Consider the following 14,326-nt stretch of genomic DNA (forward strand, 5'->3'; position numbering starts at 1 on the left):
TCAGAGCTCATCATAATACGTGTACTCTTTTAATCACCATCACCTATTTCATCCATCCGTCCACCTTCCTCCCCTTTGGTAACCATCAGTTTGTTCTCTATAGTCAAGAGTCTATTTCTTGGTTTTTCTCTCTCTCTTTTTGTTCATTTGTTTTGTTTCTTAAATTCCATGAGAGATCATACGGTGTTTGTCTTTCTCTGACTGATTTCATTCAGCACTAAACTCTCTAGATCCACCCATGTTGCTGCAAATGGCAAGCTTCCATTCCTTTTTGTGACTAATATTCCATTGTATGTATATACCACCTCTTCTTTATCCATTTATTGATCGATGGGACACTTGGGTTGCTTGCTTCCATAATTTTATGGCTATTCTAAATAATGCTGTATAAACGTAGGGATGTGTATATCTTTTTGAATTAGTGTTTTTTTATTCTTTGGGAAAATACCCAGTAGTGGAATTACTGGATCATATGGCATTTTTATTTTAAATTTTTTGAGGAACCTCCATACTGATTTCTGTAGTGGCTGTACCAGTTTGCATTCCTACCAACAGTGGCCAAGGGTTCCTTTTCTCCAGATCCTTGCCAACATCCGTTGTTTCTTGTGTTTTTTTACTGTAGCCATTCTGACAGGTTTGAGGTGGTATTTCATTGTAGTTTTGATATGTATTTCCCTATTAATGAAGGATGTTGAGTATCCATTCATGTCTGTTGGCCATCTGGATGTCTTCTTTGGAGAAATGTCTGTTCTCTTCTGCCCATTTTTTAACTGGATTATTTATTTTTTGGGTGTTGAATTATAGAAGTTCTTTATATATTTTACATACTAACCCTTTATCAGATTGGTCACTTGCAAACATGTTCTCCCATTCAGTAGGTTGTCTTTTGTTTTGTTGATGGTTTCCTTTGCTATGCAGGTTTTTATTTTGATGTAGTACCAATAATTTACTTTTGCTTTTGTCTCCCTTGCCCCAGGAGACATATCTAGAAAAATGTTGCTACAGCTGATGTTAGAGAAATCACTGCCTATGCTCTCTTCTAGGATTTTTATGACTTCAGGTCTCACATTTAGGTCATTAATCCTTTTTTAGTTTATTTTGTGTATGGTGTGAGAAAGTAGTCCAGTTTCATTCTTTTGCATGTAGTTGTCCAGTCTTCCCAACACCATTTGTTGAAAAGATGCACTAAGCATTTTAAATGGATCTCCTTTAAACTGACAACCTACACAAGTCCAATTATTATCTACTTTTCAGTTGAGAGAATTAACATTTGAAAATTAACCGGCTAATGGTTAAACAAGTGCACAGGTGGCAAAGTTAAATATACAGAGTTTGACTCCAGAGCCCACAAACTACAATGACATAAAACTCATCAACATAAAATTGGTAAATACAACATATGTATTTACAATGCACAGAGAAACTAAATAGCCTGATTCTTCCACTGACCCACAATCTGAGAGGTAAGAAACATGCAAGAATTTTTTTTAAAGTTAACTTCCAATAGCTCCCAAACAGCTCACATTTACTATGTGTTAGCCACCATTCTAACTCAATCCTCACAAAAGCCTATGATATAGGTAATGTTATCTGCCATCTTTATTTCACAGACGAGAAAACTAAAGCTCAGAGACATTAAAAATTTACTCAAGGTCCCAGAGGTTTGAACCAAGCAAACAAGCTACAGAGTCTTAAGCTCTTAACCACATCTCTGTGTTCCCCCAAGATGTTCTACAGCTGCACAACTATGAAATGACAACTACTACCTGGAATAACAATCTAGGAAGATGAAATTCACTACTTAGTGTAATGTTATTTTACTTCATTGTAATGACATCTGGCTTGATCTACCACAATCCTCCAACAGACAGAATAGTATGAACTCTCTTCTTCGATTATTCTAAATAAATGGAAAATTTCTGAATAGTTTAATCTACTTTTTAATAAAACAAAATTAAATTGGAAACCAAAAACTGTGTGGGGGGAAACAAAGAAATTTCAACCAAGCACCTGTATCAGTGACTTACCTTGAAATACTTCCTTCTCATTCTAGTCATATTCATCAACATAACTCCAGAGTTTACTCCAGTTTTTCCATAGTATGGGTGTCTGGCAAAGCGATTATACCATCCTATTCGAGGCTCTTCATGTTCTGGTGCCATTGCAGCAATTTGTGTGGAATTAAATTTCTTTAGTAAAGACCAAATATCATCAACTGGCCGTAAAAAAAGGATATCCGTGTCCACGTACAAGAGTGAATCAACTTCTTTCAGGATTAACTATAAGAAGAGAATATGAAACAATAATTATATTTTTATTTATTTAACATAAAATAAGAGAAGCTTTAACTGTAAAAAAATACCTATGAGATAAACTAATTTACATTAATTTTTAAGACATTTTTCCTGTGTCATTTTTACAATAGCATATATATATATATATATATATATATATATATATATGCACTGTGCTAATCTTTATATTAACTTTTAGAGAAAAAAGCTACAAAAACAATTCAGAACAAAAAAATAAATACTGTACTAACAATTGGAAAAGTAAAGATTTGGGAGGAAATTCTTTTCATGATGGAAAATAACATTAACTTAGCTGACTTACATCTTGAATCTTAATTTCCTGAAATAAATACAGAAATAAATCAATACAAACAAAGATCTTCTCAACATGTTCTCTCGGTCTATAACACTAATGGCTGGTATGTATATATCATTTTGGTCTCAACTAGAAAATGATGAACCCAAACTACCTAGTTCTGGAGTCCACACTGTTTTGTTTTTGTGCTTAACTTGTGGTAGGGTCCCCTACCTACCTAAGGAAAGAAAGAAAAAAAAAAACAAAACTGAAGGTAACCTGACTATACGTGTACGTGACAACATCCTTCATGATCTTGTAACATGAGATCACTTAATTGGACTGCATGGTTGTGTGTGTTACCATATATGGGAGACAAAGAAGTAGAAAATACATTTAAAAACTACCCCACGTGGCATTTGGGCTCAGTTCTTTGGGCACGAACCCAACTGAGCAGTGCCGGCATGAATAAAGTTGCTTCCTGGAAAGAAAAGCCTCTGTGCACGACTCTCTGTGCGAAAATCCTGCTACAAACTATCTCCAACAAATCAAAGTAAATGTGCATGTACTTAGCAAGGGTGAAGACAAAACTTGTCCTGAAAGAAAGACTAGCTACGTTGTTATTTTCTGAGAGATGTTAAATATGTTTTCTACAGGGATTTTTCAAGGAAAATACTTTATTTCTGCCTTACCCAAGAAGTTTAGAATCCAACTCTCACAAATTTAAATTTATTGCATACATCAGCATATTAGTACAACTCAATTATTACATTAACTTAAATCTTTTGGTGGCTCAGTTGGTTAAGCCATTATCTGATTCTGGATTTCAGCTCAGGTCAGGATTTTGCAGTTTGTGGGTTTGAGTCTCTTATCAGGCTGTATGCTGACACCATGGAGCCTGCTTGGTATTCTCTCTCTCTCTCTCTCTCTCTCTCTCTCTCTGCCCCTCCCCCACTTGCACTCTCTCTTCTCTCTCAAAATAAATAAACTTTAAAAATTAAAAAAAAAGAAAAGAATATAAAGAGAGTAAGAGTTTGATCCTCGTTCTGCTCCTTTTCAAAGTTGTTATCTCCTCCTGCTGCTAAGGTTGAGTCATCACCTTAATGAGCAGCTTACCAGGCTGCAATCAGCCCATTCTCTCCTTGATTTAATATCAAGGTGGTAAAAAATCTGATGGTTTGACTACAGATCCTGAGTAGGGAAGATTCACTTGTTCACAGATCCCAATTACAGGGTATGTATGTATATGTCTGTATGTCTGTCTCTCTTTGGGATGCAGAAAAGTGAAGGAAATTGTTTTTATATCAACATGTTGCTTCTGTACCATGAAACAAAGTGTGTTTACAAATTATTATATTGTTAGCAGACTTGGAAGACACTGATCACTGTTGAGAGCCACTGTTAACTGGAGATCAGACGTAAGGTCAAATAATAACCATGTCAGCATTTTTTCTATAGTTCCTTTTGGAGGAGGCAGGAGTTGGAAGAGCTTACATTAGTTGTTTTCATCAATCTATATCAAATGAAGAGAAACTCCATGAAAAAAATTATAACTTAGAAAAATAAAGCATCAATTTACTTAAATCTAGTTAAAAAGATGCAGAAGTAACAGTGAAATATGAGGACAATTTGACAGGTTTCAAATATATTTACTGTTTCAAATTCCATTTAGGAATTTAACCAGATTACAACACTAAATGATCTGGCAAATTTCATATCACAACATTAACAATTTAACTTGTTAATAATGCAGAACAAAATTGAAGAGAAATGGTTATAATATTAGGCTTCTATCATCACATACTATTTTTTCAGTAACATATTTATTTAATGCCATATTGTATTTGTTTAGCCCCTGCCTCCCACATTGGACAATAAGCTCTAGGAAAACAAGTCTGTTCCATTCATTCCTATATACCCAACACTTCTGTACAGACTCTTGGCAGAAAACAAGCACTCAATTTATTAACTAAATGAATGTGATACTAAAATGATTCCACATTAAAATTCTGTCTTAAACTTTTCTATTTTTATACTTTACTTATTTGCGGGGGGAGGGGGAGGACAGAGAGAGAACAGAGAGAGAATCCTAGGCAGGCTCCACACTGTCAGCACAGAGCCGGATGTGGGGCTCAAACTCACTAACTATGAGATCACAACCTGAACCAAAGCAAAGAGTCAGACATTTAATTGACTGTATCACCCAGGTACCCCATAAACTTCTAAAATCTACAAGAAATATCTAAAACTTCTCGGGCTTTTTCCCTATCTAATCCCTTATTTGTGTGCTTCTTATAATGGAAGCAGAGACTGAGGAAGATCCTAGGATCTGAATTTTTTATGCACAGCAACAAAGTTACTGGTTAGGCAGACTCTGCTCAAAATTATAACTTTAAATCTTACTGATGACTTGGATTTGGTAAATTATATTCCTAGTATACTAAGAATTGCCTTACTCCACTTAAGAATAACAAATAACTAAACTTTCCTCCCCCATAATTCAATCACTTTCCAGGATCTTGTCAGCTTCTTAAGTTCAATATTCTACTACCATAAGTATTTTAAACATTATAATGGTCCTAACAACTACTGTGAATTTTAAAACTGTGGATGAAATCAACTCAAAAGAAAGAGGTAATCTTGCTTCTGAATATTTTTACATTTAAAAAAATGATCAGGGTTTATCACCAGAGAATAACACCAAAGAATTGCTCCACTGAATAAATGGTTCCCATTTCCCTTGAGTTTACATGCCTTAAATTTGTGTCTGTGTCGGGGTGCCTGGGTAGCTCAGCTGGTTAAGCGTCTGACTCTTGGTATTGGCTCAGGTCATGATCTCATGGTTGATGGGTTCCACCCACACTGTCAATGCAGCCTGCTTGGGATCCTCTCTCTGCCCCTTCCCCACTCTCCCTCGTGCACACTTGCTCTCTCTCAAAATAAAGAAACTGTAAATAATTAAAAAAAAAACACACACCTTGCCAACTGCATTAAAATATAATCAGGAAAGAGTAATGTGGCTTGGTATAAGAAAGAAATGGCTATTTAATGATGCAATCTACTTCACTTCCCAAATTATAAATGCAGTGGGCAACTAGAAGGGGAGACTGTCCGTGCATGTCTGCAACAGGCCTGGCTCCATTAAGATCTGATGACCTCCCTTCCTTCTTAAAAAAAAACAGTCTACAGCCCCTGAATAAATTAAAATGTAAGAAACAGTATTTCAACAGAAATTACTTACATTTTTCATTTTTAACAGATGTTTTCTTTGTAGCTTTTATTTGTTCTACAGGAAGTTTTTTTCCTAATGTAAAAAGGGAAAATCTACATGTGTTTGTGTTTTTTTAACTGACTTCTATGTAACTCTTCATTAACTCACGTTTGTAAAGGCAAAATTAGAAGGAAAAACAAAACACCGGAGAAAAAACTTACTGGCAAGAACAATCTCTGGGAAGCACACGGTTTAAACAGCTTTTTCCATTCCGCTGCATTCTCACTTGGAAAAGTTATTGGGTATAATGAATAATTAAATGTCTGCAGAAATGACCAGCTCTCAAGCTAAGAAATATATAAAAAAATAAGAACTCAGGTTAGATTGTTTCACTTTCAATTTTCTCTGCAAAATCATAAACCAACAGATTATTCTGAAAAGCTAAAAATTAAGGTATTATATGTTAATCCTGTACACAGTTCAGAGAAAATCAGATTCTTCTTTTCCACCATTTGTTTTATTCACAGTATTAAAATCCTAGTAACATTCTAGATCAGAGGCACAATGAAAGTTATAACAACCACAAAATCAGAAAGCTGAAAGCCTTGCAAGTTGTTCATCTACCTCATCTGACATATAAATCCCATCAATCACGAAACAAATTAAACTCAAAAAAATTAAGCACTAATTTTACACCCAAGTATGTATAATAGGAAATATTTACACTCAAAGTCAGACCAATATGAACTGGTTAGAAAATATCTGTCCGAGGTGCCTCGGTGGTTCAGATGATTATCATCATCTTTACCACTGTCTCAGAACACAAGGTGGTGACATTTCAGGTGACTTTTCTTTCTCTTATATGTTCTTTACCCATATCTATCTGTTCTACTTTTCTTGTACAGTTATAATTTTTTTGTTGTTAAGGTTATATGGTTGCCCTGACTAAAGAGTATACTTTTAACCCTCACAAACAACTTTAACAATATAGTTACACGACTAAGTTCAGACCAATGAGACACTGGCAAGAATGTCATATGCAACTTCTGAAAAGTATTCTAAGAGGGTACGAAGGGATTGGCCTTCTTCACTCCTTTCTCCCTTGTGTTGGTTAAAATATGAGTGTGAGGGCCAAAGCTGGAGTAGCCATCTGGGACCATAAGGTAGAAGCCTTATGTCAAAATGGCTCAGCCACAAGACAGAAGCGAGTCCCGGAAGACATGGAGTTACCATATACCACAGACTGTCGACTTATATGTGAGAAAGAAAAAAAACTTCTGTCTTGTTTAAGCCACTGTTAAAGTTTTCTGCCAATATAGCCACTGATTGTAACTAATATAAAACCAAAGTAAAGAACTTTCTTATCAGAACAAAAAGCCGCTTCCCTCTATATTGTCAATCAAGAGCTCCCTCCCTTCAAAACAGAAATAAAATCCTGTGCACACTGTTTGAGATACTCCCAAGCCAAACATGGGAATACAATTAAATCACAGAACTTTTCAGTCAAATCATCTTGGAGCTAAAGCCGGTGAAATAAAACCTCCATGCTTTGCAAAGGACTTGAAGTAACCTCCTTTTCAAAAACAAACCTTCCTCTTACACCTACATCTGGATTCTTAGATGGAGTGGCCGCCCCACTCTAGGAGGGCAGTTAGTTACTGAATAAATATTTTTGTTCAATGAAGGAATGCAACAACATTCTATTATAATGTGACATTGAATATTCACCTCTACAGTCTTGACAAAGTCTCAAATACTTACTATGCCTTTAAAACTATCATGTAGTTGATCTTCAGCAAAAATATGGAACTGCAGCGGTCTGATGCTGAAAATGATAGCTGACTTCAACATGGTTATAGTTTCTTCCAGTCTTTCACCACAGGCAACCACAGCGAGGTGCATTCTTTGAGCAGGCTGCACTTTTAGACTATACCTAATAGAAAAGAAAACCACATTTTCCAACTGTTTTAGTACTGGGTAACATGGTAACAACATGGTATTCTGACCATGTTCAAAAACTGAAGTTTAAAATTTCTATTTAAAAAGCAAAGAAATGGGGTGCTTGGCTGGCTCAGTCGGAAGAGCATGCGACTCTTGATCTCAAGGTTGTGAGTTCAGGCCCCACATTGGGTGTAGATATTACTTAAAAATAAAATCTTTAAAAACAAATACAAACAAAAATAACTGAATAGCAAAGAAATGTCAAATTGCAAAACAGTACAATGTTGAATCAATTATGTATTTCTATATCCTCAACCAGGCTTTCTCAGCAAATATTCCTCACTAGGAACCACAAAACACAAAAAAATTACCACTCTTTTCAATTCTCCCAAGATTGGTACATAACTAGCCCCATTCTAAATACACAGGAGAGAAGTTAATTCATTACTGAGACTGGCTGCATTAAGGGCTTAATTCTCTCAAGGAACCTGCCAATTGACAAAAGGAGCACCATTGATTGAAGGTCTTCCATTCAATTATTTTTTAGCTTTTTAATTAAAAAAAAATCTCAGGACACCTGGCTGGCTCAGTCAGTTAAAGCATCAGACTGTTAATTTCAGCTCAGGTCATGATCTCAGGGTCGTGGGATCAAGCCCGACATTCCACACCGTGCTGAGTGTGGAGCCTGCTTGGGATTCTCTCCTTCCCCACCTTTACCCCTCTCCCCAACTTGCATTCTCTCTCTAAAATTAAAAAAAAAAAAAAAAAAACTTAAAAAAAATCTCAAAAACATACTGCAATAGAAAGAATAAATCCTCATGCAACCATCTCCTAACTCCAACAATTACCCATTCAAATGTTATTATGTCATCTAAAATACCCCCCACATCCCCTTCCACTAACCAACAGAACATTTTGAAGCAAACCCAAACATAAATTCATCCATATATATTTAACTATTATATTCAATCTTCAACCATGCTAATTACATTTCCTTCATATAACTTTTTTCACTGATAGGCATTCAGTCCCATTCTCCAAATACTCAGCACCAGGTAAAAATTTCTGAGATGGCCTAAAACATACTAGCCAAACATCAGTATGTGATTTTGAAAGGAAAGATTCCCTAAACCTAAGTTATTGGCCTAGGCTGTGTCAGACCCTACTTCAAATACAGAGCAGCACTGAACCACACTGGGCCTAAGGAAACTTTCAAAACTCTTGCACCTAAACAATGAACTGATATTAATCCACGAGCATATAACGGACAGAATTAGTTATGTGTGGCTGCGCTGTCATTAAATAAATAACCTATTTATATAATATTAAATACAGATCTCATCTGTAATAATGGCATGAAATAATAACTTTGGAACTGATAGTTAAAGGAAGAATGAAAGACAGCATAAAACAAAACTAATAACACATTAAGGAACATAAAGTGCAAACATTTAGAACTAAAAACATAAAACTGGCTTTAATTCAGTGCTTGCTGAGATCCTTTCTGTAAAAGGTATAAGGATTAGCAATTATATTGTTTAATGTTAATAGTTGTATGTATACATTACTGAGATCTGCAGTAGCAAGAATGAGTGACTAATCATTTTTCTTAAATTTGCAAGCAAAATTAATTGTAGTGATATTCCTTAACATAGGACTTTGGAATCTTGAGTGTTCACATGTCCATGTGCTAAAAGTGAAACAGAAGTGTTTTCTGAGGAAAATCTTGTTCTTGCTCATGGTAATCTTCCAACTGAGTGGGATATCAGAAATCAGAAAATCATACTAAGGAATAACATGAAATGCAAACAAATGACTATGTAAAACATATCTGAGTGTCAAATTCATACATCTTTTTTTAAATTTTTTTTTTAACATTTACTTATTTTTGAGAGACAGAGCATGAGCAGAGAGAGAGGGAGACACAGAATCTGAAGCAGGCTCCAGGCTCTGAGCTGTCAGCACAGAGTCTGATGTGGGGCTCGAAATGACAAACGGCAAGATCAAATTCATACATCTTAATGTTTTAACATTAAACATTTGGAATTATTTTATATTAATAGGATAAAAAATTAAGTCTGAATATATATAATGTACTCCTGCTTTTATTGTGGATCTACCCCTTCTTATTAACAAGGCTGTTTGCTAAGAGCCTGGAAATAATTAAGATAGCAGTTGAAAATGATGTTTTTCTGGACTGACCAGATTCCCAAGGCCTGAAAATGGATTCATTTCTCTTGTATGGGACATTTCTCACATATGTCAGAACTGGCAACTTGCAGCCTTCAGCAGAGGAGCTGAAAAGCTTTTGAGCCCAAATATCTTCTAGAAAACACAGGGATCATTTCCTTCCCTGATCCCTTTACTGGAAGGTTCAAACATAAACTCCTCAATACCTTAGTAATTCACCCTTTGTTCAAGCTAATGGGCCAATGATTCCATAAACGAGATTCTTTAAAACAAACTGTTGGGCCACCTGGCTGGTTTAGTAGGTAGAGCATACAACTCTTGATCTCAAGGGTTGTGAGTTCAAGCCCCACATTGGTGTAGAGATTATTTAAAAATAAAATCTTTAATAAAGACAATAATAAATTAAAATAAATATAACTGTGTTTTGGTGGTTTTCTTATTTGAGAGAGAGAGCATGTGGGTATGTGCACACGTGAGCAGGGAAGGGGCAGAAAGAAAGGGAGAGAGACAATCCCAAGCAGGCCCTGCGCAGTTAGTGTGGAGGTGCACGGCTTGAACCCACAAACCACGAGAACACCTGAGCCGAAATCAAGAGTTGGATACTCGACTGACTGAGCCACCTGCACCCCTAAAAAAACTGTTTTTAATAAAAAGAAACCTCCCCCAGAAAACTCATAAAGTTAAATATTTTTACACCACTTTGTTAATGGTATTAAATGAAGAAGTCACATAAGAAGCATTATTTACTATACCAGAAACAATGGTGATATTTCATTCTTCATCAAGGTTAACATTATCATTAAATTAAGATATAATATTAGGTACATACTTTGTCTTTAAAATTTGTATTAACCTACCAGGAATTAAGTTTTATGAACAGTTTAAAGTAGGGAACAATTGCATAATTTTGCACATGGCTCTCCAACTGTGCAAACATCATTTGTTGCAGAGTTTCCACAATTTATCCTTTCCCCACCCACGTGCTATGCCACTTCCTTCACATATATGGTGTTAGCAATAGCTTGAGTCTTTTTAAAGCTCTGTTCTTTTCCGTTGACAGCAATTGGAAAGAAGTAGTACCTCCTCCCTTGGCAGCAGCCTGTGTCTGTTTCCCTCTTCTCTGTTGAGCCCCTCAGTTTATTAACCCTGAAACCCTATGCCTTGTCTATCTATAGCAAAGGTGATGTGCACCCCATTCATCTCAAAGCAGTCGAAGCCACAAGGACAAAAGTAAATGACAAGGCAATCAAGACAGACACAAAACAATTTCACAGAGCTCTAAATTATCTCATCTTCCAGATAAATGCCTCCACACCAAGATTTTAAATTTTTTTTTTTTTCAACGTTTATTTATTTTTGGGACAGAGAGAGACAGAGCATGAACGGGGGAGGGACAGAGAGAGAGGGAGACACAGAATCGGAAACAGGCTCCAGGCTCTGAGCCATCAGCCCAGAGCCTGACGCGGGGCTCGAACTCACAGACCGCGAGATCGTGACCTGGCTGAAGTCGGACGCTTAACCGACTGCGCCACCCAGGCGCCCCCAAGATTTTAGAATTGCCAACAGGCTTGGATTGCTTAACTGGTCATAACCAGATCCTGCCTCAAAGCTAAAAGGCAAGAGATTTTTAAAAGTAAGCCATAATATTCACGTGTTGCTTTGTAGAGAATTCTCTACACACAAAGACAAGTATAATAAAACCTTTTTTTTTTTTTAATTTTTTTTAACTTTATTTATTTATTTTGAGAGGGAGAGAGACAGTGAGCAGAGTGGGGGCAGATAGAGAGGGGAGACAGAGAATCCTAAGCAGGCTTCCCACTGTCAGCACAGAGCCCGATGCAGGGCTCGAACTCCTGAACTGTGAGATCATGACCTGAGCTGAAATCAAGTCAGACACTCAACCGACTGAGCCACCCAGGTGCCCCTATAATAAAACCTTCTTAAGAAAAATAAGTCAAATGTTCTTCAAGATAAAAAAAAAAAACACCTCTAAAATCAGTACCAGGGATGACTCCTCCCAGGCATTTTAGCAAAGCTTATTTCAGACATACTGCCAGCACTTCTTCCATCAATTTCTATGGAAGAAGTATTGTCCATTACATTGCATTTACTTTTTCTTACGTGTCCCTTTTTAGCAAAAGCATTATATATAGTACAGACTCTAACACCTAAAATAACAAAACAGAGCATACTTTAAAGATGTCATTGTCTACCGCCCTGTCCCTAGACCCTAAGAACAGGAAATAATTGCAACTCAAAAAAATCTAAAGTAAGCTTCCACACTAGAGGAAGGGATAACTAAAACTAAAACCTTCTAATAGGTTATAGGGAAACTGCCATTCAAATAATCTGAATCCCAAAATGACTTGTTTCTTGAATTGATATAATCCTGTCTGTAAAAATATGCTACATTTTAATCACACCGTGAATAAGAGAAAAGTCCCTGTGGATTTAAAGAAGTATTATCCAAAAGGTCATTTTTAAGTCAAACCTATTTTTCTACAGATATATAATTAGAAGAAATTCTACAGATAATTCAAAGATAGTATCTGAGTGCTCTCAAGGCCAACTCTGGCATAACCTGAGCATCAAGAGGAATTATAATAGCGAATAATAACACATTAAAAAATAAATCTGAGTCTTAAAAGATACTAAATAAAAGGGTCAGGGGGGGAGGGGGAAACCTTTCTTTAAAAACAAATACTAGCCAAAATAAACATAAAAAATTATTTTTAAGGGGCGCGTGGGTGGCTCAGTCAGTTAAGGGTCCAACTTTGGCTCAGGTCATGATCTTGTAGTAGGTGAGTTCCAGCCCCATGTCAGACTCTGTGCTGACAGCTCAGACCCTGGAGCCTGCTTTGGATTCTGTGTTTACCTCTCTCTCTGCCCCTTCCAATCCCCCCCCCCCAAAATAAACATTTAAAAAATTATTAAAAAATACTAGCCAATAAATGTAGAAGGAAAAACAGAATTACATAAATCACTATTTTACAATCACCACTGTAAGAGATGATTTGAACAAGAATTAATGAATGCTACAACCACAAAGTATCAAGGTATTATCCCCAAACATTATAAAGGGGATAAAGATACATGTAGAAGTCTGACACCACCACCTTAACCAATTAATCAAACTGAACCAATATTAAACTTACTACAGATGCTTTCTGAGAGCATGCCCAAAGAAAAACACAGTATCTCCTATGCAGCATTCCTGACCCAAATCCTGAATCTAATAATGGGAAGAGAGGCAAATCCAAATAAAGGAACATTTTGCAAAACCAAAGAATATTATGTCATCAAAGATACCACGACCATCCCCCCTACTGGTCCCTAAAAAAAGCTTGGGGAACTTTTCTACAGGGAAGGAGACTAAACAGATCTCACAGCTGAATGTAGTGTATGATCCTTGACTAGGTCCTGAATTAGGAGTGGGGGAGATATAAAGTTCACTGATAGAAAAATAAGGCAATATGAATATGAATGAATATATATTCTGCCAGAGTTAAATAACTGGTAGTGATAGTTTTATTATGGTTATATTGGAGAATGTCTCTATCATGAGGTGATACATGCTGAATATTTAGGTGTATACCCTAATGACTATACCTATCTTTCAGATGATTCAGCCAAAAAAAGAAAGTGGCAAAATGTCACTAATAGATAAATACCTAGTGAATAGTATATGTGTGCTCACTATACTATTCTTGTAACCTCTGTAGATTTGAAACTAATCAAAGTACGGGGCACCTGGGTGGCTCAGTGGCTCAGTGGGTTGGGCATCTGACTTCAGCTCAGGTCATGATCTCAGGGTCCCATCACTCTGTCTCTATCTCACTCATGATCTCACTCTGTCTCTATCAAAAAATGAATAAACATTAAAAAAAACTGAAACTAATCGAAGTAAAAAGTTCAGAGGGGAAATCAGAAAAAAAAAGTTAATACTTAAAGAACATGTGGAGCATCTGGGTGGCTCAGTAGGTTGAGCATCAGACCTCAGCAGAGGTCATGATCTCATGGTTTGTGAGTTCGAATTCTGCATTAGGCTGTCAGCATAGAGCCCACTTAGAATCCTCCATCCCCTTCTCTCTCTCTGCCCCTCTTCAACTCGTTCTCTCAAAAATAAATAAACATTTTAAAAAAACCACTATCTTAGATGATAAATTCTAATACAAACATTGTTAACAGATTTCTAAACCGTGGGAGTAGACTTATTTTAAGTAACATTTCTGCTATGAAAAGAACCATAATAATTTTTTTCTTTTTTTAAATTTGGACAGCACAAAAAGCTTTCAAGGTTATTCTTCCAACCTATAAAGGGAACAATGTATAATAATATTTATACCAAGAATTAACATTACAATGAAGTATGTAAAGTCAAATAAATTAAGTTTC

The 14,326-nt window shown here is 36.1% G+C and overlaps 1 protein-coding gene across 7 annotated transcripts in view; it reads right to left on the minus strand.

Moving 5' to 3' along the window:
- The window catches only part of GXYLT1 (glucoside xylosyltransferase 1), a 57,169-nt gene that overhangs the window by 22,916 nt on the left and 19,927 nt on the right, over positions 1-14,326 (minus strand). For all 7 annotated transcript variants that reach the window (XR_006219894.1, XM_042992117.1, XM_042992114.1 and 4 more), the window contains 3 exons: positions 7,562-7,733; positions 6,022-6,147; positions 2,028-2,279 (listed from right to left, as the gene is read on the minus strand). Coding sequence is in view for 6 of the 7 variants with exons in the window: in XM_042992117.1 (XP_042848051.1) it covers positions 2,028-2,279; positions 6,022-6,147; positions 7,562-7,733 (550 nt within the window). In the remaining variant the exon portion in view is untranslated. The remainder of the gene's footprint in view (positions 1-2,027; positions 2,280-6,021; positions 6,148-7,561; positions 7,734-14,326) is intronic.

Source organism: Panthera tigris, chromosome B4, assembly GCF_018350195.1.
Source record: "Panthera tigris isolate Pti1 chromosome B4, P.tigris_Pti1_mat1.1, whole genome shotgun sequence".
Classification (NCBI taxonomy): Eukaryota; Metazoa; Chordata; class Mammalia; order Carnivora; family Felidae; genus Panthera; species Panthera tigris.